General features: G+C 39.3%; 1 protein-coding gene across 3 annotated transcripts in view; it reads left to right on the plus strand.

Moving 5' to 3' along the window:
* The window catches only part of LOC134751147 (RNA-binding protein fusilli), a 136,414-nt gene that overhangs the window by 77,296 nt on the left and 31,936 nt on the right, over positions 1-27,182 (plus strand). For all 3 annotated transcript variants that reach the window (XM_063686508.1, XM_063686509.1, XM_063686510.1), the window contains exons 4-6: positions 1,960-2,111; positions 3,304-3,393; positions 4,081-4,135. In XM_063686508.1, the coding sequence (XP_063542578.1) occupies positions 1,960-2,111; positions 3,304-3,393; positions 4,081-4,135 (297 nt within the window). The remainder of the gene's footprint in view (positions 1-1,959; positions 2,112-3,303; positions 3,394-4,080; positions 4,136-27,182) is intronic.

Consider the following 27,182-nt stretch of genomic DNA (forward strand, 5'->3'; position numbering starts at 1 on the left):
TTCAATTTCAAATTTGTGTCCATTCTCACGCATAGATATTTTCTATTAGCTACACAGCAAAATTTATTAGGAACTCGTGCTTAATCTGTAAAAAAATTAATGTCCACAAAATTAGATTGTATATTTTCTTTCCCCACATTGTTGACTGTTGTTTGGTCAAAACTATTAAAATAGGAAAATTCTTTAATTTGCTATTTGTAAAAAAAAAAACAGCATTTGTTATAGGAAAACAATGAAAATAACATTTTAAAATTTATCCTCTTTGCACTATGTTTAATAAAATTGTAGAGGCCGCGTAAGCTAACTGTGCGCGAATTGAACAGAACAATTTTACATTAATGATGACATTCCACACTTTGTCATTGCAAGTGCCATGCAGAGTTAGCTTGGCCGACTCTGTGTCTGCTATGTGGGCAAAGTCATAAAAACAATGTGACGGTTTTGTGATAGAATGTCAAAATTTAAAAAGTGTTTTAAACTGTACAGAGATGTAGTGTAATTATTTTCCATCGTATTTTCACGGAAACGTACGAACGTGTCTTGCTATTTCAGTGAGTCTCGGTACAAAAATACTGACATTGACTGAAGTAGCATGACAAATACGAACGTTTCCGAGAAAATACGATGGAAAACAATTACATCTGTAATCGTGTGCGTTTGGAACGACACGTCATCAGAGTTCAAATGGAGTCGCACCTGTAATGTCATTCAAGCATTAAAATGTAAGCGTCTCGCTTCCTGCGCCAGAGGTCACGGGTAAACCTGGAGCCATTTAAATAATAAAACCAATTAAATGGGCGGACACAGCAAAATAGGTTATATTGTTAGTAGTCGGTAGGGCGCTATTGTCATAAATATTGGTGTAGAATTCGACCTTATCGACAAATGAAAATGGTGGGACATTTAGCAAACGTCACTAATCATTATGGGAAGTTTTGAACCGGATTTGTAATGCTTTGTTGAACGTGAATCGTAGTTTAGAAATGTTTTGTTAATAATAATTTAATAATACATTTAATTGATGTATTTTTTTTTTAAATGAAAGAGTGTTAGGAAATAATAAATAAAATTAAGGAAAAGGGGTACATTTTTCGATTAAGACTGGCCTATTTTGGGCTGTATCAAAACTGATTTAACAAATGTTTGTAATCTTTAAATACTAATAGAATAGACACATTAGAACCACATTAGTGACATAGGTAGATTACTTTGTGAAGCAATTTATAAACGCCTGTCAATTCTAACATACTATTTATAATCGTTTGTCCCTTTCCGTCATTTAGACATTTCTGTTTGTTATAATAGAAACAAAATTTAACAAAGGTTGCCAAGTTTTATGAATAACGGGTTAATATGTGATATGATTGTATCTTTACCCGATTGCTGAGATGTTTTTCGGTACGCAGTACACCGCCATATGCCATATATTTGATGTGTCAAATAGAGCCGTACCATGAGTCACTGACAGTGTCAAAACGGACATATACGCTAAAGGCTAGCGTCCACTAGACTCGCCGAGGCGAATCGAATCGAATCGCAATAATTCGCCTTTTAACGGTAAATTCGATTCTACGCGCCGCGGCTCTTTGTCAATAGACGCAGTTTCATAGTAAATGTATAGAAGGCGAATTATTGCGATCCGCCTCGGCGAGCCTATTGGACGCCAGCCTTAACGTCTACGTAATTTACTTTCTATACATCTCCCTCGCACTAATATGCGAGTACGAGCGAGATGCATAGATGTAAGTTACATTTGACGGCCACGCCTATCGTGTGTGGCCCGTAATCCTGAACCTTGTCGAAGGAGAAGGTTGATATTGGGCTCTGTATATAGCTGCATGCGCGCGTCCAGTATAAGTCTAGCGATTAAACTGGTCAAAAGACTAAAAACGCAAACCTACCCGAAGTCAAGTTTATTTTATGTTGACATGTTACTTATAAAAACCTACACTGTTGCAGACAATGTCTATATCCAGAAGCGTGCAGCAAGGAGCTGACGCTGCCCGCGTACTACGCGCGGTTCCACGACCTGCGCAAGGAGTTTATGCGCGCGTGCGCGCTGCGCGCCGTCCCCCCGCCCGAGCCCACGGCGCTACAAGACATGCTTACTTGTATCCTTTACACATTTTCATGATTTGCCTGATAGTAAATAATTATCGCCGCCCATGGACACCTGCAACACCAGGAGTGCGTTGCCGGCCGGTTTGACGGTCGTATCGGTCCGGAAATACCGCGGGCGACGGGCGACAGTTCATTCCACAGTTTAGGACACACATTACTATAATGTCGTAAACAATCTCAGTATGGTTGCCTACCCCTAAAGTCTCTATGAAAGAAAGAACTTGTCTGAAAGTAGAAAAAGCCAATTGCTTTAAACGAGAAACTAATGAAAGTGAACCTGCTTCTTTACTTAGATGTTATTAGGGCAATTCTATTATTTTTCAGCTTCCTGCAATGCTATCATAAACAGAATTCACGAGCTCATACTGCCGTGATTCGGGTGGCCGAATGGTTAAGGCATCTGCCTCGAATGCAGAAGATGCTGGCTCGATCCCAGCCCACGACACTCGAGGTCTTACACACGTTTTCTTTCGTATATGACATCTATTTCAGTTTTTAATTTATATACTTAGTAGTGTTTCTAAAGGTTGTCCCAAAAAGGACACAAGATTTGAAATTGATGAAAAAAACATTTTTACATTTGTGTATAAAATCTTGAAATACATAAAATAGGGTTATTTGTGGAATAATACGTCAGGCAAATGTTCTCCTAGGCTTTGCTGGCACATACGCACTCTTTTGTCAAAATTTTCTATGACCATTTTGCATAGATGCGGCTGAATTTCTCCGATGCAGCGTCGAATTTCCTCTTTTAAAGCATGATTGGTTGTGGGCTTATTGGCATAGGCTTTAGACTTTAAATAACCCTAAAAAGAAGTCTAAAGGCGTTAAATCGCAAGATCTAGGGGGCCAATTCTGATCACCGAATCGAGAGATCACACGACTAGGAATTTTCGAACCGTACCCGCCAATCTTTCATTACTTTTGAAATATTGTTAAATAATAAAAACGCGTTGATCTTTCGTATAACCCGCCATTTTTAAAAACCCTAAACATTCAGCTGTCAAATAGTTTTTTGCCAGCACTAAAATACAAAAATGGCGGCAAATTGAAATCTTGCGTCCTTTTTGGGACATCCGTTACTTGAAGTAACACAAATCAAAGTATTTTCATAAAATAATTTGACTGGTTTCCTATTAATGTTACCATACTCAGCAAGTTCCCCTTACATCCTTCAATTAGATTTAGGTATACCCCCGTACACGGGAGATAATTTCTACGCGGCTGAGGTCAAAGACATGGCCAGTGTCATTAGGAGAATAATTTCAGATGGTAAGCTTGAATTCCATTTATTATTTAATTATAATTGTATACTTCAAGATTAAAGATGTCCAATCGCCATCAGATATATCGGAGCGGTTGTATATTTTTGCGCTAAATTGAGTGGCCCTGTAGCACAATTAATAATCGTGATTCGTATATTTTTGCAATGAGGGCTACCGCGTTTAATTTCGCCGCTAGGGCCGCTAGGGGTCTTTAAAAATGTCAAATGTATAGAAGTTTTTGGGGTTTCAAGCTTTTTTATCGGGAATTTTCACTCCTTATTCATAATTGTGGTAAATCTTTGTAACAATAGATATGTGTCGTTTTCAAGCAAAAGGTACCACATTGTCGCTTACCATAAGGACGACAATTGACGATATCTTTATACGAAAAACCTGTCACTCCTGTCAGAGCGTAGTATATAGCTCAATAAATGTTAGTGGTTTAAAAAAAGTGGCAACTAAAATACATGCAAAATTAAACAGGTTAAAAAAATTAGACGTTATAATACCCTGTGTATATTAGAACGTATTGATTTTATAAAAATAAGCATAGAAGAATTTTGAGATCTGTTTTTCTGGACCTACATCTACAGTGGCGCCAACTGGTGAGCACAAAATCGATAGCCCTCATTGCATTTCAATTTGTTTTAGTACATTCATTATACGTACTAAAAACGTCATATTTACATTCCAGGTTTCCGGTTAGAGCTGCCGGAGACGATCGACTTACTATTAGAAACTGGAATATGGTGAGTTATTGTAATCACTTTTCTCTGTCTGTGGTCGCTCCCTTCATGACTGAGAATCGTGGTCATCAGTGGATGTGGATGCTCCACACCTGGTTCTTGTGATCTGCCTCCATCGGTGCCTGTTCATCGCGTCTCTGACGACCGAGCTTAAAGTTGGTTGAGGCTAGGGAGGATGGTTTTGCATGATCGCTCCCATCTAGTTGGGAGACCCTCCCCGGCCTCGTTTGCCCTCCGTGTTTCCAACAATGATCAGATTTTCAAGGCTTTCATCTCCCCTCCTCATTATGTGGCCATAGTAGGACAATATGCAGACTGTGGATTATACTGTGGACTGAGGGTAATCACTTATGAATTTAAAAAAAGTCAATACGATCACCTCTGTTTCTTATCGTAACTTTTGTATCTCTTATACCTACAAGCATACAACAATACGATATTATAAGTTTTATTTTAGAAAGGTCTGACTCGAAGCGTTTTTATTTAGCGCCTACGCTATTTCTCATAGCAAAAATTTGCTTCTATAACATTATACCCTTTTCGATAATATAATATCTACAGGCGTTAAGAATTTATTTTTTATTGTAACGGTTTCTTTTCTTCTACATGTTATCATTATTATCGTGCACTAATCAATTAATGATTATACCTATTGACAAGACTCGCGGACATATATGTCATACTAGCGACCCGCCCCGACTTCGCACGGGTTACACAAACCTTTACAAATTATACACTAAAACCTTCCTCAAGAATGACTATTGATAGGTGAAAACCGCATCAAAATCCGTTTTTTTTTAGCCTACCTAAGTGTCCCCTTGATTTCCACGACTCCCGATTTGGTGTTTCCTCCGGCCAGTTGTTCAGGAAGCTGTCACAGATTAATAAATAGTTACTACGTAACAGATACATCATTCCCATACAAAAGCGAAAATACCTACGCTATAATAGCCTACATAGTCTTAATAATAATACCTGCTGCTCAGGACGAGAAGAAATGTACCATAAGTATGCGCACAAAGAGTCGAGACTGCCTTGCTCGCCGTGCGAGCCACGTGCCAACGCGTCATCGTAAGAATGCGCTAGGGTTGTACTATTACTCAGTGTTGGCCGTAATTGTTAATTTTAATTAACCATTGATCAATTTTATTAACCATTAGTTCCGCCATTAACCAATTGCATTAAAGTTAATTCGGATTAAATTTTTGAGACGTTAATGGCCATTGAAGTTAATTCGGATTAACTTTAATTCGGATTAACTTCAATGGCCATTAAAGTTTCAAAAAATTAATTAGAATTACTCTCAATGGCCATTAACGTCTAATAAAATTACATTCGTGATATTTTAAAATGAGACAGCAAAATGACCCTGACTGAACCCTGGCAGTAGTAGCAGTACCTACCTACTACCTAGTAGAATTCTGGTTTGGTGCAACACAGACATACGCGGTTTTGGTCATTTAAATCGTCTTGATGAGCACTTCGGAGAGCCGTACCCATGATAGAGCTGATGCTGAACCCTGGCAGTACCTAATGGATCTAAGGTTTGGTGCAACATAGGCACACGCTGTTTTAGTCATCCGACTCGTCTTGATGAGCACTTCGGAGAGCCATACCCATGGTAGAGCTGATGCTGAACCCTGGCAGTACCTAGTGGATTTAAGGTTTGGTGCAACATTGGCACGCACTGTTTAGGTCGTCCGACACGTCTTGATGAGCACTTAGGAGAGCAGTACCCATGATAGAGCTGATGCTGAACCCTGGCAGTACCTAGTGGGTCTAAGGTTTGGTGCAACATAGGCACCCGCTGTTTTAGTCACCAGACTCGTCTTGATGAGCACTTAGGAGAGCGGTACCCACGATAGAGCTGATGCTGAACCCTGGCAGTACCTAGTGGATCTAAGGTTTGGTGCAACATTGGCACGCACTGTTTAGGTCGTCCGACACGTCTTGATGAGCACTTAGGAGAGCAGTACCCATGATAGAGCTGATGCTGAACCCTGGCAGTACCTAGTAGATTTAAGGTTTGGTGCAACATAGGCACCCGCTGTTTTAGTCACCCGACTCGTCTAGATGAGCACTTAGGAGAGCAGTACCCATGATAGAGCTGATGCTGAACCCTGGCAGTACATAGTGGAACTAAGGTTTGGTACAACATAGGCACACGCTGTTATGGTCATCTCACTCGTTCTAATGAGCACTTGGGAGAGCAGTACCCATGATAGAGCTGATGCTAAACCCTGGCACTACATAGTGGAACTAAGGTTTGGTACAACATAGGCACACGCTGTTATGGTCATCTCACTCGTTCTAATGAGCACTTGGGAGCGCAATATTTGAATATTATCTTGAGATACTCATAAGATAGATGAAATATACTTATGGCAGTAAGCAGTAGGTCCTAGTAAGTACCTAGAGGTACTTACTAGGACTCAGGTATGGTCCAATCTATTCACGCGCTGTTTTGGTTCATCTTTTTTTATTAAGTTGATGGGAATAGTAACAAAAGTGCTGCCTAATCAATGTTTTGTAATTTTTTGTATTATTCAACACTTTCAGCGCCAAGCGCCCCATTTCAATAACAAAATGAACCCGACTATCGGGTTCTTGGCACTGAAAGTGTTAACTGATCATGATTACCAATGTCATGGTCATGCAATATTATGTAAGATATGAAAGAATATGTTTGTATTTATGAACTGAATCGGAATCCTTACAGGGATAAATTAAAATAACATATTTATTTATCATTATTTATTTATTTAAGAAAATATATTACAAATTATATACCACTAATTATTTTATCAATTATAAAAATTAAGTCTTATTTTATACATAATGATACAGATGTAGTGCATAATTGTTTACCATCGTATTTTCGCGGAAACGCACGAACGTGTCTTGCTATTTCAGTCAGTCTCAGTACAAAAATACTGAGGTTGACAGAAGTAGCATGACAAATACGAACGTTTCCGTGAAAATACGACGACAAACACTTATGCACTACATCTGTATCATTATGTATAAAATAAGACTTAATTTTTATAATTTTATTGTTAAAATAATTAGTGGTATATAATTTGTAATACATTTTTTTAAATAAATAAATAATGATAAATAAATATGTTATTTTAATTTATCCCTGTAAGGATTCCGATTCAGTTCATAAATACAAACATATTCTTTCATATCTTACATAATATTGCATGACCATGACATTGGTAATCATGATCAGTTAACACTTTCAGTGCCAAGAACCCGATAGTCGGGTTCATTTTGTTATTGAAATGGGGCGCTTGGCGCTGAAAGTGTTGAATAATACAAAAATTTACAAAACATTGATTAGGCAGCACTTTTGTTACTATTCCCATCAACTTAATATAAAAAGATGAACCAAAACAGCGCGTGAATAGATTGGACCATACCTGAGTCCTAGTAAGTACCTCTAGGTACTTACTAGGACCTACTGCTTACTGCCATAAGTATATGTCATCTATCTTATGAGTATCTCAAGATAATATTCAAATATTGCGCTCCCAAGTGCTCATTAGAACGAGTGAGATGACCATAACAGCGTGTGCCTATGTTGTACCAAACCTTAGTTCCACTATGTACTGCCAGGGTTCAGCATCAGCTCTATCATGGGTACTGCTCTCCCAAGTGCTCATTAGAACGAGTGAGATGACCATAACAGCGTGTGCCTATGTTGTACCAAACCTTAGTTCCACTATGTACTGCCAGGGTTCAGCATCAGCTCTATCATGGGTACTGCTCTCCTAAGTGCTCATCTAGACGAGTCGGGTGACTAAAACAGCGGGTGCCTATGTTGCACCAAACCTTAGATCCACTAGGTACTGCCAGGGTTCAGCATCAGCTCTATCATGGGTACCGCTCTCCTAAGTGCTCATCAAGACGAGTCGGATGACCTAAACAGCGCGTGCCTATGTTGCACCAAACCTTAGATCCACTAGGTACTGCCAGGGTTCAGCATCAGCTCTATCATGGGTACTGCTCTCCTAAGTGCTCATCAAGACGAGTCGGGTGACTAAAACAGCGTGTGCCTATGTTGCACCAAACCTTAGATCCACTAGGTACTGCCAGGGTTCAGCATCAGCTCCATTATGGGTACTGCTCTCCTAAGTGCTCATCAAGACGAGTCGGGTGACTAAAACAGCGTGTGCCTATGTTGCACCAAACCTTAGATCCACTAGGTACTGCCAGGGTTCAGCATCAGCTCTATCATGGGTACTGCTCTCCTAAGTGCTCATCAAGACGAGTCGGGTGACTAAAACAACGTGTGCCTATGTTGCACCAAACCTTAGATCCACTAGGTACTGCCAGGGTTCAGCATCAGCTCCATTATGGGTACTGCTCTCCTAAGTGCTCATCAAGACGAGTCGGGTGACTAAAACAGCGTGTGCCTATGTTGCACCAAACCTTAGATCCACTAGGTACTGCCAGGGTTCAGCATCAGCTCTATCGTGGGTACCGCTCTCCTAAGTGCTCATCAAGACGAGTCGGGTGACTAAAACAGCGGGTGCCTATGTTGCACCAAACCTTAGTTCCGCTAGGTACTGCCAGGGTTCAGCATCAGCTCCATTATGGGTACTGCTCTCCTAAGTGCTCATCAAGACGAGTCGGGTGACTAAAACAGCGTGTGCCTATGTTGCACCAAACCTTAGATCCACTAGGTACTGCCAGGGTTCAGCATCAGTTCTATCATGGGTACTGCTCTCCTAAGTGCTCATCAAGACGAGTCGGATGACTAAAACAGCGTGTGCCTATGTTGCACCAAACCTTAGATCCATTAGGTACTGCCAGGGTTCAGCATCAGCTCCATTATGGGTACTGCTCTCCTAAGTGCTCATCAAGACGAGTCGGGTGACTAAAACAGCGTGTGCCTATGTTGCACCAAACCTTAGATCCACTAGGTACTGCCAGGGTTCAGCATCAGCTCTATCATGGGTACTGCTCTCCTAAGTGCTCATCAAGACGAGTCGGATGACTAAAACAGCGTGTGCCTATGTTGCACCAAACCTTAGATCCATTAGGTACTGCCAGGGTACAGCATCAGCTCTATCATGGGTATGGCTCTCCGAAGTGCTCATCAAGACGAGTCGGATGACTAAAACAGCGTGTGCCTGTGTTGCACCAAACCTTAGATCCATTAGGTACTGCCAGGGTTCAGCATCAGCTCTATCATGGGTACGGCTCTCCGAAGTGCTCATCAAGACGATTTAAATGACCAAAACCGCGTATGTCTGTGTTGCACCAAACCAGAATTCTACTAGGTAGTAGGTAGGTACTGCTACTACTGCCAGGGTTCAGTCAGGGTCATTTTGCTGTCTCATTTTAAAATATCACGAATGTAATTTTATTAGACGTTAATGCAATTGAGAGTAATTCTAATTAATTTTTTGAAACTTTAATGGCCATTGAAGTTAATCCGAATTAAAGTTAATCCGAATTAACTTCAATGGCCATTAACGTCTCAAAAATTTAATCCGAATTAACTTTAATCCGAATTAAATGGCTAATGGTTAATGGCCATTAACCTTTTTAATTGTTAATTTTTAATTTTTAATGGTTAATGGCATTAGCGTTCGGCCAACACTGCTATTACTTATGTTATTATTGTAATAAAACGAATGTTGCGAATCAACCAATATTTTATATTAGTCAATCAAATATTTAAAAACAACACTTATAATACCTGACTCAAAAAACTCCTTAATTTACGATTTATCTACTTATGTTCAAAGAAATAAATAGTGACAAAATTCATAAAGATAGATTTAAAATACTACTCACCTTTCTTCGTCTCCCGGCCAAGTGCGAGTCGGACTCGCCCACCGAGGGTTCCGTACTTTTTAGTATTTGTTGTTATAGCGGCAACAGAAATACATCATCTGTGAAAATTTCAACTGTCTAGCTATCACGGTTCATGAGATACAGCCTGGTGAAAGACAGATGGACAGCGGAGTCTTAGTAATAGGGTCCCGTTTTTACCCTTTGGGTACGGAACCCTAAAAAAACGACAAATTTTCTTTTGTTTTTTGACTTTTACACCCATCTACTGCACAATAATTACGTGGTTTCGGCATTTCGAAGCGTAAGCGCGGGAAACGTGCGGTGCGAGCGCTCAGGCGGGCGTTCGGCGGCCCTCTGTCGATTGTATTGTCGACGATACGCCAAGCGGTAGGCATATAGCGCGTGGCCTTGAGCGAGTGAAGGAGGCCTGAAGCTGTCCAGGTCATCCCGCCAGTTTTAAAGATCTAAGCAAACATAAGGACAGACAGACAGCGGAAAGCTACTTTGTTTTAATGTAGTGATACTTTAATCAATTTCCATAATTACTGTCAATAAATATGATAATTTATAGCACAATAATATAAAAAAAAATATTCATGTTTTTCATGGATTTATGACGGGATGAGTGATTGAATAAGAATAAGTTTTTGGTCAATATTTTAATTTTTGGTACAAGATTTTATCGCTGACTGTACTTTTTTTACAATAATACTCATCGAGACAGTTCTAACAACCCCAAACACAATTTAGGTTGTGTTGTTTTATCCAAAGGCCACATTCTGTCTCCATCATCAGATCAGCTCGATGGTACCATATAAATATTGCATTGTCACCCGACTTACATATGTATGAAAAATTTCAGCTACATTGAAAACCGGGAAGTGGGTCAAATTTAAATTACAAGACTTGATTACAGATAGACAACGGGACAGGTGAATGAAACTAAAAATAAAAGCTTGAGAAAGAGGAACTTTTATTTCGTCAGGTACTAATAATTTGTAATATCTATATCATATTTAAGATATGATGAGATCGATATTTTGACTTGACACCTCGTTTTGTATTTGCTGATGGCATTTAAGTTCCCTTTCCCGGGAACGTCACGAAAATCTAAGTAAGTTTGACGACCGGTCTGGCCTAGTGGGTAGTAACCCTGCCTGTGAAGCTGATGGTCCTGGGTGCGAATCCCGGTAAGGGCATTTATTTGTGTGATGAACACAGATATTTGTTCCTGAGTCACGGACGTTTTCTATGTATTTAAGTATTTGTATAAGTATTATATATATCGTTGTCTGAGTACCCACAACACAAGCCTTCTTGAGCTTACCGTGGGACTTAGCCAATTTGTGTAAAAATGTCCCTATATACATATATTATATATAAGTGTATTAACAAGTGTAATGACAAAATTACATCGATGTAATAATAACAATGCTTCATGTTTTCAAGAAATTTTTTATTCGGTTAATGCTATTATTGGATTATTACGATAAGACTAGCATTGTTTCTATTAAACCTAGGGTGACATTCAGGTATTAAATATATTACGGACGACTCACGATAGAACGGTTCGGGCCCGGGCCGGGGCGCCTGATACTTCAGTTTTCTATAGAAAGCGTCAAGTGATCACCGATCACCTGTCATGGAAAAATAATTCGTCGGGCGCCCCGGCCCGGGCCCGAACCGTTCTGGCGTGAGTCATCCTTTACTGTTAATGTATTCTGGTCGCTCTTATTTATCCCTTACTAGCGACCCGCCCTGACTTCGCACGGGCCACACAAAACCTTAACAAAATTGTACACCCAAACCTTCCTCAAGAATCACTATTGATAGATGAAAATCCGTCCAGTAGTTTTTGAGTTAATCGCGAACATACAGACAGACAGACGCGGTTGGGGTCTTTGTTTTATATTTTTTATGAGGTGTAGTGTTAGTGATAATGGCATAGGTAGTTTTTGAGCTGTTGAAATTTTGATTTTATTTCAATTAGTCAAAATTCAAATTTAATTGACGTAATTGGCCGGGAGCCGGGCTGCCACTTTAAGGGATTTAGTGTCAGCGCGGTATCCATACTAATATTATAAATGCGAAAGTCTGTCTGTCTGTCTTTCTGTCTGTGTGTTCCCTCTTCACGCTTAAACCGCTGAATCGATTTAAATGAAATTTAGCATAGAGATAGGTTAAGTCCCTGAGAAGGACATAGGATAGTTTTTATCCCGAAAATCATCCCTTAAGAGGGTTAAAAGCGGGGTGGAATCATGGTGGAATTGGGATAATAAATGAGTTGCCTATTATTTGTGTGCATATTATGCTCAAATTGAATGATTGCAATAAGACTTTCTCCAGGAGCTATTCTTATTCTAGCTGGGGTTACTAAGTCCATGCAGACGAAGTCGCGGGCAAAAGCTAGTAATAGATAAATAGTAATATCATATCATATAAATCCATACTAATATTATAAATGCGAAAGTCTGTCTGTCTGTGTGTTACCTCTTCACGCTTAAACCACTGAACTGATTTAGTTGAAATTTGGCATAGAGATAGTTTGAGTCCCGGAGAAGGACATAGGATAGTTTTTATCCCGAAAATCATCCCTTAATAGGGTCAAAAGCGCGGTGGAATTGAGATAATTAATGAATTGCCTGATAATTTATGTAAACAATTAAGCTTATGCTCAAATAGAATGATTTGCCATTAGACTTTATTCAAGCGCTGATCTTACTCTAAGCTTGTGAAGGCCGTTTGCACCTCTGGGGTGCCATAGGACACACAACAACAACAACAGATCTAGACTCACTTGTATTTTTAGAGTAGTTGCATTTGCCCCATAGTTGCAGTTGCTCAGGCTGACCTTATAAAAATATAAGCACACGAGATTTGACATTTTTGCCATGGCTAACACTTCCACCACCCATTTCTTACTCATAAGAATATCTCATAATACAGGAGGAACATCATTCTTATCGCTTTTAAAACGCAAGAAAATTACATTTTTCAAACCAATATAATATTGACCTAAAAACCATGATACTTATGTATAATTGGGGATTAAACTTATAATGGTTCTTCCGTTTTGGTTCGGTTGGTTGTTAGAATATTACTCGAGACGTTAAAACATAGACTACCTCCGGCAGACTTCGCATTTAAGAGTTTGGGACTCGAGGTCTCCACGTAGAGACGCTTTTTAGGGTTCCGTACCCAAAGGGTAAAAACGGAACAGTATTACTAAAACTCCTATGTCCGTCTATCTGTCTGTTTGTCTGTCTGTCTGTCACCAGGCTGTATCTCATGAACCGTCATAGTTGAAATTTTTACAAATGATGTATTTCTGTTGCCGCTATAGCAACACATACTAAAAAGTACGGAACCCTCAGTGGGCGAGTCCGACTCATACTTGTCCGGCTTTTTAAATTCTTTTTGTTTGTGTTTTTAGTCGTGCGGCTTAAACCTTCGAGGATTCGCTCTCACCAACATTTTGTAATTAGGAATTCCGTTCTCTAAAATTTTACAGAAACCGCTTTTGACACCTTCAGAACGCAAAATCTATTTAATGTAAACACATGACTTTTCGTTCATTTATTTAGACCCGAAAGTCTAACTAGAACCTGAAATTTTATAAATTTCAAACGGTTGTTGAGATACCTCCATCGATGGTGCAGGCCGGGGTTCAGGCAGACCGAAAAGAAGATGGCGGGACGACTTGGACGTATTTTATCCGGATTGGCGGGAAAATACAAACGACAGGATTGAGTGGAGTAAAGGAAGGCAGGCCTTTGCCCAGCAGTGGGACACTAAACTAAGCTAGCTAAAAAAAGTTGAGTTCATACAAACATCTAAAAATTAACAAATTGTATCACTGACTGACTGACATATTATGCGAGCCTTAAAGGATACGCTTTGGATTGAGCTTAGAGTCTGACCAAGCTAACTCGGCATGGCATTTGCAATGACAAAACATGGCAATGTCATCATTAATGTCAAATTTCTATGAAAATATGACCTTTACAATGATAATGACACTCTTTCACTTTGTTCTAGTCAAATCGGCGCAAAGTTAGCCTATCCTAAATCGTAAATAGGAAATTTTTTTTAGGATCCTAATTAGGATGCCAGCTCGGACGGCTGAATTAAGTAAGGTGTGTGAAATTTTAGACGCACTCTAATATGCTCTGTCTACGTTGTGCGTGATTTATGTCCCACCACGTCTCCACTCCGTCCCCGACCGTCAACTCGCGCGCAAGTCGGTAAACAGTGTGTGATAACGTGTTGTTACTTGTTAGTGTAGCAGTATAGCTTTCGGGAACGATTAGGTGAGTGCATAAATTGCTAACTACCTACATTATGCTCTGCATATATATCTTCTTGGTTACGTATCTACCTTACGTACGTACCCAGCTGGAATTGTGTATCTTGCCTTATGTATATCCGCGATCCCTTGTGCGCACGGCCGTCCGCTCGGTGCTCAGCGAGCTACGTTCGGACAAGGACCAGGCCGCGTAGCCAACATGCCAATCGCTTACGCTCCGTAATGATCGAATCGCAACTGTCACTGTCGCACTAATATGGAAGAGTGATAGAGAAGAGAGCCACAAAGCGTTTCGTTGTAGCCATAGCGTCTGTCACCTTGGCTAGGCCGGCTGAACTCCAGGCGCTTCTTGAAGTTGATTTGTTCGAGTGCTCTATCTGCCGTGTGTGCGCTCTGCGCTCGTCCCCACCACGCACCACGTCTCCACTCCGTCCCCGGCCGTCAACTCGCGCGCACGTCAGTAAACAGTGTGGTGATAACGTGTTGTTACTTGTTAGTGCTTTCGGGAACGATAAGGAGGTGAGTGCCGATAGCTTCTTGATTACGTCTGCTGCTGGGATAGTGGAATAATCCTCGCGTGACTTTTGCGTTGCGTCTAAAAAGTCAAAACGTATACGTAATTGTTAGTGCTCAAACACTGTTTTCAAGAAAACACTTGATTGCATGTCATTCTACTTGTAACACGCTGACGGTGACATTATATTGACTGCTTGAGAAGCAATATTCCTTTAACCTCCACAGTGTTAAATAAAACACACGAGCTGTGCTGTACGTAATGTGTCCAAACCGTGTTAAAAAATGGAAAAAATACACAAACCGTTTACTTATAAAGTCTAACCTAACTCTGTATCGACTTTCACGTGCCAACGTGTAAAAGTGCCACAATGAAAATGAACTACCCCCATTTACACACCGTTCATTGCTAAGTCCGTGCAGTTAGTTTGCTCCATCTCCTTAAGACTCGGTGATACGGTGACAGATAATTTTTTTCGTGTGACATGACTTGTTTTCCGTTTGAAGAGTGATAATACACGATCATATTACCTACTTGTAAGAAGCTGATGATGACATAAACATATAGGATGAAGGGAACAACTAAACTAAATCACTCACCTCACCTCACCAAGACCCAAATTGAAGTGGCATACAAAAACTACACAGCCGTTATAGGAAATAGTATAGCCAGAGACCCGCGTAAATTTTGGGATTACGTCAGGCAAAAGCGAAAGGATAGGAGTCCACGTAACCAGTTTACTCATGGTGATCGTACAGTTACTGGCCAGGAAGCTGTTGATGCTTTTGCCGAATACTTCGGTTCCGTTTTTTTGGACGATGCTCCGCAACTTGATTGCGAGATGGCTGAAAAATGCGCAGGTGGGAGTAAAGATGCTTCTACAGTATCAGTCAAACATATAACAGCTGATGAGTTGAGCCAAGCGATTCGCAAGCTTAAACCTCGTTCGTCATCCGGTCCAGACAGTATTCCACCTTTCTTTGTTAAGGACTGTCTAGCGGTTCTGATCAAACCTTTGCTTTTTATCTACAACTTGTCTCTTAAGCAATGTACGTACCCAAAGAGATGGAAGGTGTCGAGAGTGACGCCGATTCCAAAAAGCACGTCAACCGATGTTGTAGATTATAGACCAATCGCGGTCCTCTCTATTTTTGGCAAGGTGTTCGAGAGTGTCATAAACCAGCATCTACTTGCACAAATAAGTCACAAGCTTGATAATGTCCAGCACGGTTTTCGCAGAGGTCGCTCCACTACAACTAGCCATATTTACTTGGTGGATTACATCTCTTCCCAGATGGATGGAGGCAAGCAAGTCGATGCCGCCTATTTTGATTTTCGAAAGGCATTTGACTTGGTCGATAATGACATGTTATTGATCAAGCTATCGTCATTAGGGTGCACGCCAAATTTGCTTAAGTTTTTTTCCAACTATCTCAAAGATCGGAGGCAATATGTCCAGCAAGGAGGTTTTAGATCAAAAGACTACTTTACTCGCTCGGGTGTGAGTCAAGGTAGTAATCTAGGACCTACTCTGTTTTTGACTATGATTAACGATCTTCCTTCTGTTATTAGCAATTCTAGATGCCTGGTATTTGCTGACGACCTTAAACTCCTGCAGCCAGTGGCTGATGTTCGAGACTGCAGACTACTTCAGGAATCTATTAACAAAGTAGCCGAATGGAGTGTGACCAATCGGTTGCAGTTAAATGTGTCTAAGTGCAAAGCCATTTCCTTTTCCCGTTCCAAAACGCCTGAGACTTTCCCATATTGTCTACAAGGCGTTTCCCTTGAGCGTGTTAATAGTATACGGGATTTAGGGGTCACTATTGACAAAGGTCTGACTTTCCATGATCACATTGTTGACATGTGTAAAAAGGCTAATAAAAACCTAGGTTTTATCATGCGGACTGCTTCCCAGTTCCGGGACACCAGGATTGCTTTAGTCTTGTTCAATGCTTTTGTCCGTAGCCGGCTGGAATTTAACTGCATCGTATGGGATCCAAACGACCAAAAGTACAGGGATATGATTGAGAGAGTCCAAAAAAAATTCGCTCGGTACCTCTACAAGAGGCTATATGGCCGTTATCCTTTTCTCTATCCCTCGTTGTTCGTCACAGGTATGGTCGGATTGGAAATGCTGGAGTTTCGGAGGAAAATGCTTCTCGCGATCCACTATGTCTTGCTTTTCCGGGGCAAAGTGGATAATCCTTGTGTGCTCTCAAACATACGGCTGTTCGTCCCCAACGACTATGTGCGCGCGGGCGCTCGACGCCGGCACGCGCTTTTCGCAGTCCCCGTGACGCGCACGCAGTACGCGCGCCGAGCGCCCACGTTGAGAGCCCTCAAACTTCTAAACGGTTTAGTTGGCTCGGTCCAGGATGCTGACCTTTTTAATGACAAGTTGTGTCTTTTGTGCTCAAAAATATCCGAATATTTAAATGTTTTTGTCACACGTCCCTAGACTGAGGCGGTTGGGAGATATGCCCGAATGTTGTTTTATTATGTTTAATTATGTTATTTATGATGAATTGTTTGTTTTGTTGTGTTTTACTTGTCTTGTGCTGTGTATGAAATGTTTTTTCCCATGTCATGGCGTTTGGCCTCCGCTGTGAGCCGGACATGTTTTTTGTAAATAAATAAAATAATAATAAATGTAGACTCAAGCAAAGCTAGAAATCGTCCGCGTAACTCCTCCAATACCCATGTTGAGTTAAACTGCGCGGTCACACACTCGACGAGTGGTATGGGAAGTAGGCAGAGACGTAGTGTAGTGTGGCCGCACTACTCGTCATGCTCCTCGTTATGCCCTCCGCTCCCTATTTTGTCGTTTTTTTGGCGCGAGTCAAAGGATCGGCAATATGCAGTATGGAGCGTCGCGATTAATAGTGCGAGTAGAGCAGTGTGTGGCCGGAGCGGGCAACATCGCGGCGGCTCGAGGAGCAGAGCGAGGAGCAGCGCGATGAGCATAGTCTGGCCAAGGTAAAATGGACCACTGATATGTCACTTAACAACTATACCTACCATTTTGATTTGAATGCTACAAATTTCTGTATTTGAACTGCAGGTCAAGTGTAATGAGATCTATACCTATTTCTTTAAACATGGCTTTGTCTTACGATCTCAAAGAAAGGCTACATGCCATGCAGTATGATTCTGTGCAGCGCAGACATCATCGGAAGACCAATGTCTAGTGATAGATGGACTGCATAAAGGATGACTCACGCTAGAACGGGCCGGATCTGGCCGAGGCAACCGACAGTACCGACACTTCATTTTCTATGAAAGGTGACCGGCTATCACGTGATGCTTTCTATAGAAAATAGTGTCGGAGTCGGATGTCTCGGCCCGGACCGGGCCCGGTCTAACGTGTTACGTGAGTCATCCTTAAAGCTCCACCTCCAAACTTGACCCAAGGCCTCTGCTTCCATTTTGCGTGTCAGTTTGTATTTTGTATAGAATTTGCCACTTTTCTAGGACCAAATTGGCAGCCTCTCGGGCCGCATCCGGCCTGCGTCTCGTAGTTTGGAGACCGCTGGCTTATAGCATCTTAACTAGAGATACCACGAATATTCCGCAACTATTCGGTATTCCGCCCTGCCTACTATTCGGCCGAATACCGAATATCTGTTGCACCAACCTAAAAAGAAAAATTACACAATAACAATAACGAAAAACCAGGTATATTTAATATTTAAAATGTATTCTTGGAAAATTGTTAAATACGAAGACCCTTTTTTGAGCATATCAGTCTTATTTGAATTACTAACTATTAATTTAATTCTCTTCAACAAAAAATATATCTTAGCAAACGTTTTGCTTTGTTGGCGAAATTGGTTCATAATAATTGTGACTCAAAATGTTTGCACCTCATGCCGAATATTCGGCGCTTCGGCCGAGAGAGGGGCCGAATATTCGATATACGGCCAAAACCACTATTCGGGGCATCTCTAACCTTAACTTTATCGAACATTTGGAGTTCTAGTGTAAATGATTTGCAAGTCCCAGTGTACTGACGTCATTTCATTATAGAACTTCATTTTCTTTATATCAGAAATGTCGTTTCAGAGGATATCGCATTGAAATACGCCGTACGTGTCTAGAATTGGAATTCTACTAGTAACAGTGGAAAGGAATGCCAAGCAACTACGCAGTACCACGATTCGGTATCGGCCCAAAAGCAAGTACCTATACTAGCTTTCAGTATCGGCATCGGCATAGCAAAAATTCTCAGTTTAACATAGTCTACAATTTTCAGTTTAACATGTGCGAAATTCGTCCCCATAGATAGCGTCAATATTAACTTCTCAAAACAGGTACCGATAGGGTAGGGTTTATACCTCAATGGAACCTACATAGTCCGTCGGTTGTCCGTCCGTCCGTCCGGTAGTATTTTTACACAATACCTAACTGGCTTGAGCTTACATACGAGTATTTTATCTATGATAACTGTGACCTACAAGACCTAGGGTCAAAGATCGAAGCGTCTGAGATCTTAAGCTTGATATCGGCGTTCAATATCAATACTTAACTAATTATTATTAAATTATAACACTTCATTAACTACAACAGTATTTCGCTAATTATCCTCATCTTTCGTTTGTAGTGTAAAAAAGTCGAGTCATAGACCATTCATTTTTAAAGTCAGTTGTGAACTCCTTTTCACACACTTTTCCTGAACCGTTTGGCTTTGGAAGAACCAATACTATAGTTAATGTTTGACAGCCCAATTTTAAACCCTAAGAATTAATACTATTGGTACAGTCAGTACAGTGTCAAGCTGGTCACTACATTAACATTGTACCAAAGGCAAATATAGCAAACATATCTCCATACTGTACAGTGTCAAGAATAAGATCGTGTCAGATATTTTCGCGGCCTTTGTTGTGTAACATATTATTACAGGTAGTCACCATGTACAGTCGTACATGTACATGTACAACGCGGCGTGCCAAATCACTGTTGTAGATGCTATTTATTATCAAACTACATTAACTTAATGAAGTGTTATTATTTGTTGCTATTTATAACAAAACTTTTTCAAAACAAGCTCACACTAAGACGGTCTTATCATATTATCATAACCTTAATGTTATTGTTAACGACACGCAATGTATTTCGAATTAGCCCTTATCGGCCCACGCCTCGTTCCGAGTTTACAGCGAGCGAGCGTAAACACTCGGCGATGACGATTCGAGGTAAAATATTATAGCCAATAGGGTTGTTCCCACATGTTGAATTTTATAACGAAATCAAGTTAAATAGATAGAAAATGAGCAATTTATTACAATTGGAAACTTAAAAAAAGGGAATAATAAATAAATAAAAGACTTCAGTTTCAAAAAAGAAAAAAAAAAAACTTCCAAAAAGGATAAAAATAAGGCGTTCCCTGTTACGAGTAGGTAGATATATATACAACGTGCAAATTTCGACACGCAATGTATTTCGAATTAGCCCTTATCGGCCCACGTTCCAAGTTTACAGCGAGCGTAAACACTCGAAGGTGACGGACGGCCTGTTCTTAGTAAAATGATCAATGATTCGTGGTATTTTTGTGAATCTTAACGTTCCCTGCCCCTCTTAGGTACGTCCCTCGTAGATAGTGACGCCAAAGTGGCCAAATATTATCGTAACATACCTTTGATACCATGGAAATACGGATATTTGGCCACCTTGACCGTCACTATCTATGTGATGTTGACTGTACAATGTGCTAATTTTGTGTATCATTTTGACTTCGCAGACTTATTGCACATCTTTTGACTAGTTGACTGACATCAATAGTCCATTTGCTGTCTAGTTTATGGTTTTAGTAGTTTTAGAATTTAACTCCTATCCTCTGACCTGATCCTCTCTATACTAAAGTCGTTGTTTCGAAACCATTAAACTATGGAATTATAGCATCGCCTTAATGATTTAGCCAGAATGTAATCCGACGCACCACGTCGGTCGAGCACGTTTTGCGTGCCCAAGCGCGCCGCGCGCGTAACCGAACACGTTCGGAAAACTACACTTTTTGCATCGTAACTGAAAACTGTTCGCGTGTGAAATAAACCTTATTTGGATTAAAGTTAGGTTTTTATTTGAGTGTCATATTTGTGGATTTATTACGTTTAAGAGTGGATGAAATTTAGTGCTGATTTTGAGGAGCTGACATAAGTTGTTTGATGAAGTAGCTGTTCTTTTGTTTCGCATTAGGTAGATATTTGAGTGTGATTTTTATTTTTGTATTCTAAGTTTGATTATTATGTTTAATGCTGATTTGAGAATCGTTCAGTATTAAATTATCTTGCTGTCATTTAGCATATTTCAGTGGCACTTATGTAAACATTAGTCTGTTAGTTAGCTGATTTGGGCTATAATCAGCAAAACTATATAAAACCATGGAGCAAACACCACCTAATATAATAACAATTAGTTTTTTATCCCATAGCCCAGTATTTAGTCCATCGCTTTTACCTAATAGCCTGGTTCATTTTAGATTCCCATCAACTCTCAATAGTCCTTAACTCCTTACACCCTAGCGGGTGCTGCCTCTGCGTGCGTCTCATGACACGGGCAAGGGCAACATCCGTTCGTTGTAGCCCCTCAATACTATTAGTTATATTGTGCCCTCATTTCATTAAAGTGTCAAAAGGGCCTCTACGTGTTGGCTTCGGCTCCGCGCACGCCTCCCAAATGTCCGGAACACCATTGTTCCGTGATGGGAAAAAATACAAATATTGAAATTGTATGAATATAATTTTTTTAACATTCTACACTAAATAATATATTCAGTAATTTTAATTCCTATAAGTTAAGTAATAAAGTTGAGAATCGGTTAACACATTAGATATGTTTTTTGTACGAATATTGATGACTTTCACATGGTGTTAACGACTTGTCCTTTTGGTTTTGTTTACACTTATCCTTTCAAGTGTTTTGTCCCTTTTTTAGGGTTCCGTACCTCAAAAGGAAAAAAACGGAACCCTTATAGGATCACTCGTGCGTCTGTCTGTCTGTCTGTCCGTTTGTCACAGCCTAATTTCTTCGAAACTAATGGACCAATCAAGTTGAAATTTTGTACGATATGTTAAGTTTGTGTCCCAAAGACGGACATGTAACGTAATCAAATAAATTTTAAACTTGGGGGCCACTTTTGGGGGGTAGATGAAAAAATTCAAAAATAAAGGTTTTCAAACTATATTTTTTTGGAATTTGAAATCGCCAAAAAATACCAATCCCCCGAATCTTTATCTCCGAAACTACTGGGTCAAAAGTTTTGAAAAAATACACAAAATATTCTTTACCTATAGATTGACAGGCAAACCTATTAGAAATGTGCAGTCAAGCCAAGCACGAGTCGAACTTAATTACTTAGTTATTGATCCAACCCCTACGGGTTTTTTAGACATTACAAAAAAAATATCTCGAAAAAGATATATATATTTTTTTATTACATTCACGTTTCACATAAAAAAATACATTGTTAAAAATTGTGTAATGTACGGAACCCTTGGTACGCGATTCCGATTTCCGACTCGCACTTAGCTGGTTTTTTTGTACCACCCGACTACTTGAACAATTTAGTGACGAACTTAGTTACCTGCTTTGAAAACTTCTCATTCTAGCAACGATGGGTGTGCGAGAGAAAAAAATAAGATTCTGTTGTCAATCTTTCTTCTCATAGTAGATAGTAGTAGTAAGGTGGGGCGCCATTCAATTATTACGTAAGACGATTTTTGCCAGTTTTTGACCCCTTCTCTCCCCTATGTAAGAAAAAATTAAATATTACGTAAGAATTTGGAACATTTATTTGTACCTACAAAGGTACTGGATCCCGTTCAAGCTTACTCTGCACCGTGTTCGTCATTATTTCATAGAAAAAAATCGCATCTTTGTGATCTTACGTAAGAACTATCAAAACCCCCTCCCTCCCCATTGTAAGTAAAAATAAGAAATGTTCGACCCCCCCTCCCGCCTAAATCGTCTTACGTAATAAATGAATGGCGTCTAACTATGATTGTGCGAGGGAAACAAAATTGACGGTAAAAAAATGTACCTAGATGGAATTAATTATCACCAAATCATAATATAAGGTTAACCGCTCTCTAATTTCATTACGAGTATATTTGGAAGATAAGCGCTGGAAGCAACCAGCAATATGCTGGGATGAGGCCATTTCGTGGCACTTTAAAATTATTTTGTTTTATTTTTGTATCATGTAATGTTTGTTTGTGAATACGAATAAAATTTTATTCCTATTCTATTAACCACTATTATCCACAATCGGAGGATAATGTGCAACAACATTCATCAAAATGTACCTTTCGTTAATATAAAAACCGGCCAAGTGCGAGACGGACTCGCGCACGAAGGGTTCCGTACCATTACGGAAAAAACAGCAAAAAAATCACGTTTGTTGTATGGAAGCCCCATTTAAATAATTTATATTATTCTGTTTTTAGTATTTGTTGTTATAGCGGCAACAGAAATACATCATCTGTGAAAATTTCAACTGTCTAGCTATCACGGTTCATGAGATACAGCCTGGTGACGGACGGACAGACGGACAGCGGAGTCTTAGTAATAGGGTCCCGTTTTTACCCTTTGGGTACGGAACCCTAAAAAGTTAACTTTAAACATCACCTTATAACAATATTTACCGTTGAAGATGTGACAAAAAACCCTAAAAGCGCCGAGTATCCCCCTTCGCTGTCTTATGATTTTTTTTATATAAAAGACGGATTTGAGACGGTACCTATATTAGTTTAGGGACTTTAGGGTGAAGATTGTTTTGTGTTGGCTCGCTTTACATATATGTCTAAAACAAATTGATCTATTTCGCTACGGTTTTATAACACAATTTTGGTTTTAGGACCCACCCGAGCTGCATACATCGCCATTGTTAGTAGCTCGGTACTACTTACAGGGCTAGCGTGCCTTATTTGAAATGATTGTAATTTTTGGGCAGTTGTGTAAAAGTGTAATATTTGGCGCGCCGCTAATAATGGCGTAAGCGCCGACCACCATAAGGTCCCTTTTGATATGGATTGTCACATTCGTTCGTTTTGTCATATCGCAGATCCTATAGTGATAGTTCGATGGTGCCCTTTAGCCGTACCACGAGTTGACACTTGACGTTTACGTTAGCGACTGCGTAAACTCGATCGCAGTCCATCTCGCTCGCACTGGTGTATTGGTGCGATAGAGAGCGAATGCGATGGAGTTCACGCGTAAACGTAAATGTCAAATGCCAACTCGTGATAGCCGTGCTAATTTGTCCAACCGATATGACATTTTATAATAGTATTTACAAAAGCAAAATGATCCGCGAGTAAATTTGACATCAAACTGTCATTTTAGTATCTGGGTGGGCCTATTTTTATTTGGCTAAGTATACATTTTTTGTGTCTGATTTTGTTTTGGTAAGTTTCAAGAGCATTTTGGGCTGAATAAACACGAAACCCCGATTTATAATTTTTCCCCTCACTAGCTCGGAAAGCTGTCTTTTATCCTTTAATACAAGCGGGGAAAAACGCATTTTATCCACTAGTGGGGAAAGTAATTTGACCTTGGATAGAGCGTGTTTAAGTAGCTTTTGACAGATAACAAAACGTAAAACGCTCATAATAATGGTTCGTTCGATATTAATTATCATGAATAAATGGTTTGAGAATTTAATAAAAAATACCAAATTTAGATTTATTTAATGATTTTAAGTCATAAACCTTGAATTGCATAAGAAACTTTTGTTTTTTTTTAATGATGTTGAATGTAATTCTGAACGCACAAGTTGAGTCGAACATACAATACACAACTTCCAGAGTTTTCTGTTATAATATCGTATTATCGTAAAAAAATTAGTGATTCCAGTGATGAAGATGATCTAACGCCTGTGGATGTTGCACTTTTCTCGCTATAGTGAGGGGAAAAGTTTTGTGTTACACACGGGTGCAAATATATTTTACTTCTCGTGTGTTGAAACACTCGTTACGCTCAGGATTCTATTTTAGAACCACTCGCTTCGCTCGTGGTTCAACTATAGAATCCTTTCGCTTGCTCGTGTTTCAATTCCACACTCGCGGGTAAAATACAACTTTGCACCCTTGTATAACAAATAACTATTTTACCTACGTATATAATTTCATACGTTTTCGTAACTTAACAATTTTTAGGGCATACAGTGAAATTGTACAAAATAGGGAACTCTTTTCTACATATTCACGAAATGTTATCGAGATCTGATGAAAAGAGGAAAAAGGCCACAAAATAACGATCGGACTTAGATCGAACCATCTACGATATTTAAAAAATCACGTTTGTTGTATGGGAGCCCCATTTGAATATTTATATTATTCTGTTTTTAGTATTTGTTGTTATAGCGGCAACAGAAATACATCATCTGTGAAAATTTCAACTGTCTAGCTATCACGGTTCATGAGATACAGCCTGGTGACAGACAGACAGACGGACGGCCAGACGGACAGCGGAGTCTTAGTAATAGGGTCCCGTTTTTACCCTTTGGGTACGGAACCCTAAAAAACAGCTAACTTGACGCGGCGAATGATGATCCGTATGACGTATGACAGTTCATTTTTGTATGGAGTAGCTCTCAATGTCAAATGTTTTTAGACCTTTTTTTTGGTACTTTAACACATTTTTTATTTACAAATGTAACAAGTAAGTAATAAAAATACATTAAAAACCTATTTCTTCAATTATTTTTTAAATTTATTCAAAAGCGAGTTGGAGGAACTGTCGTAACCAAAGCTGACGTCATCGTTCCCTCCGTCTCCGTCTCAAATCCATAATGTTATCAGTATCACAGCACGCCGCGACTTGCGATTGTTCATCATTGTTATGTATGACATTGGTAACACTCACAGCATTGTTCGCATAGCGGTTTCAAAACTGAATACTTGCAGTCCTTTGGGTTTCCACTGCGTTAAAAACTGAAATATATGTCATATGGTGAAGAAAAAATTACCAAGTGGCGGCGCCCGGATCGGAACCGACGTCTTTAAGGCGCTTCGCGCAAGTTTTGGCCAAAAACTGTTACTTTTTAGAGCTTATAACTTCTAAATGAGTCAACCAAAAATTATGAAAAAAATATATATGCATCTTCACTCTATGGACAACAATCGCAACATTTGACTTTTTTCCTAAAATTTGTAGTTTCACCGAAAAAAAAATAACACGACAGGCCGTTTTGCGGCTAACTTTGCTTATAACTTCTAAACGGCTTAATCGATTAAAATTATTTTTAAACTAACAAACATGTTTTAACAGATTCTACAAATGCAACATAGCTTTTCTTAATCAAAAAATATTTTCTTAAGAAATCGAACGTTTTTCCACATTTCATGCGTATGCAGCCTGAACATGGCGTGGCCGGCAGTCGTGTGCCAGCTTTGAGACGAGGAGGCTGTGTCGCTCGTCGCTCCATGCCTTCCTTGCACTATGTTCGCTTATGCACAAGCAAAGTGCTATAATATCGGAGTTATTGTGGCCAAAGAATAAATAACTGCAGAGCGCTGATTTGGTTGCGACGCGCATTAGCGAGCGCAACACGGTATTTTGCGGTCTATTACAATGAATGTAATGATAATATCCGTATATATTATACTATAATATACGTATGTTTGAGAAAACTTCATTTGAAATAAATAAATAAATGTTTTCTAACCGACATATTATAATGTCATTCAAGTTTTACGTTTTGAATAATGTTCCATTCCATCTCGAAACAATAAATAATTGATTTAACATAAGCTACCTATTACCTATTACGTTGTATGTATGTATGTTAAAAAACATTGTTTTTGTAGTTTAAAAATAATTTTAATCGATTAAGAACTAGCAAAACGGTCTATCGTATTTTCATTTACGGAAAAACTTACTATTAAGTTTATTGTAGGTTTAGTTAAGTAGTAATTAGTGTTAAATAGTTTAATTGTAGTTATGTCTGTAAATTTTCCATGGTTGATCCTTGCCTGTTAATAAACGTTTTATTATTTTATTATTATTTGTATCTCCTTCTGCATTTCAGTAATTATTTCATTGGGTCAACTTGGTGTATTATGTCTTCTAAATGGGTAAACAAAAAATTATGAAAAAAATATATATGAATCTTCATTTATTGTTCAACAATTATAAAATTAAACTTATTTCCTGATATTTATAGTTTTACCGTAATAAAAATAATAAAACAGGCCATTTTGCGGCTAACTTTGGTTATTTTTACTACGAGTAAACGGCTAAATCAATTAAAATTATTTTTAAACTAACAATAATGTTTTAATAGCTGACGGTATTTCCACCGCGATACAACCGGCCGACGATTTGTTTTATTAACAATATCATCTAAACTACCATCTGACAAAGTTAAGCCGAGATAAAACCGGCTGACCATTTTTTTAATTCACAATAGCATCTAAACT

The sequence above is a fragment of the Cydia strobilella genome, chromosome 21 (genome assembly GCF_947568885.1).
Source record: "Cydia strobilella chromosome 21, ilCydStro3.1, whole genome shotgun sequence".
In the NCBI taxonomy this organism is placed as follows: domain Eukaryota; kingdom Metazoa; phylum Arthropoda; class Insecta; order Lepidoptera; family Tortricidae; genus Cydia; species Cydia strobilella.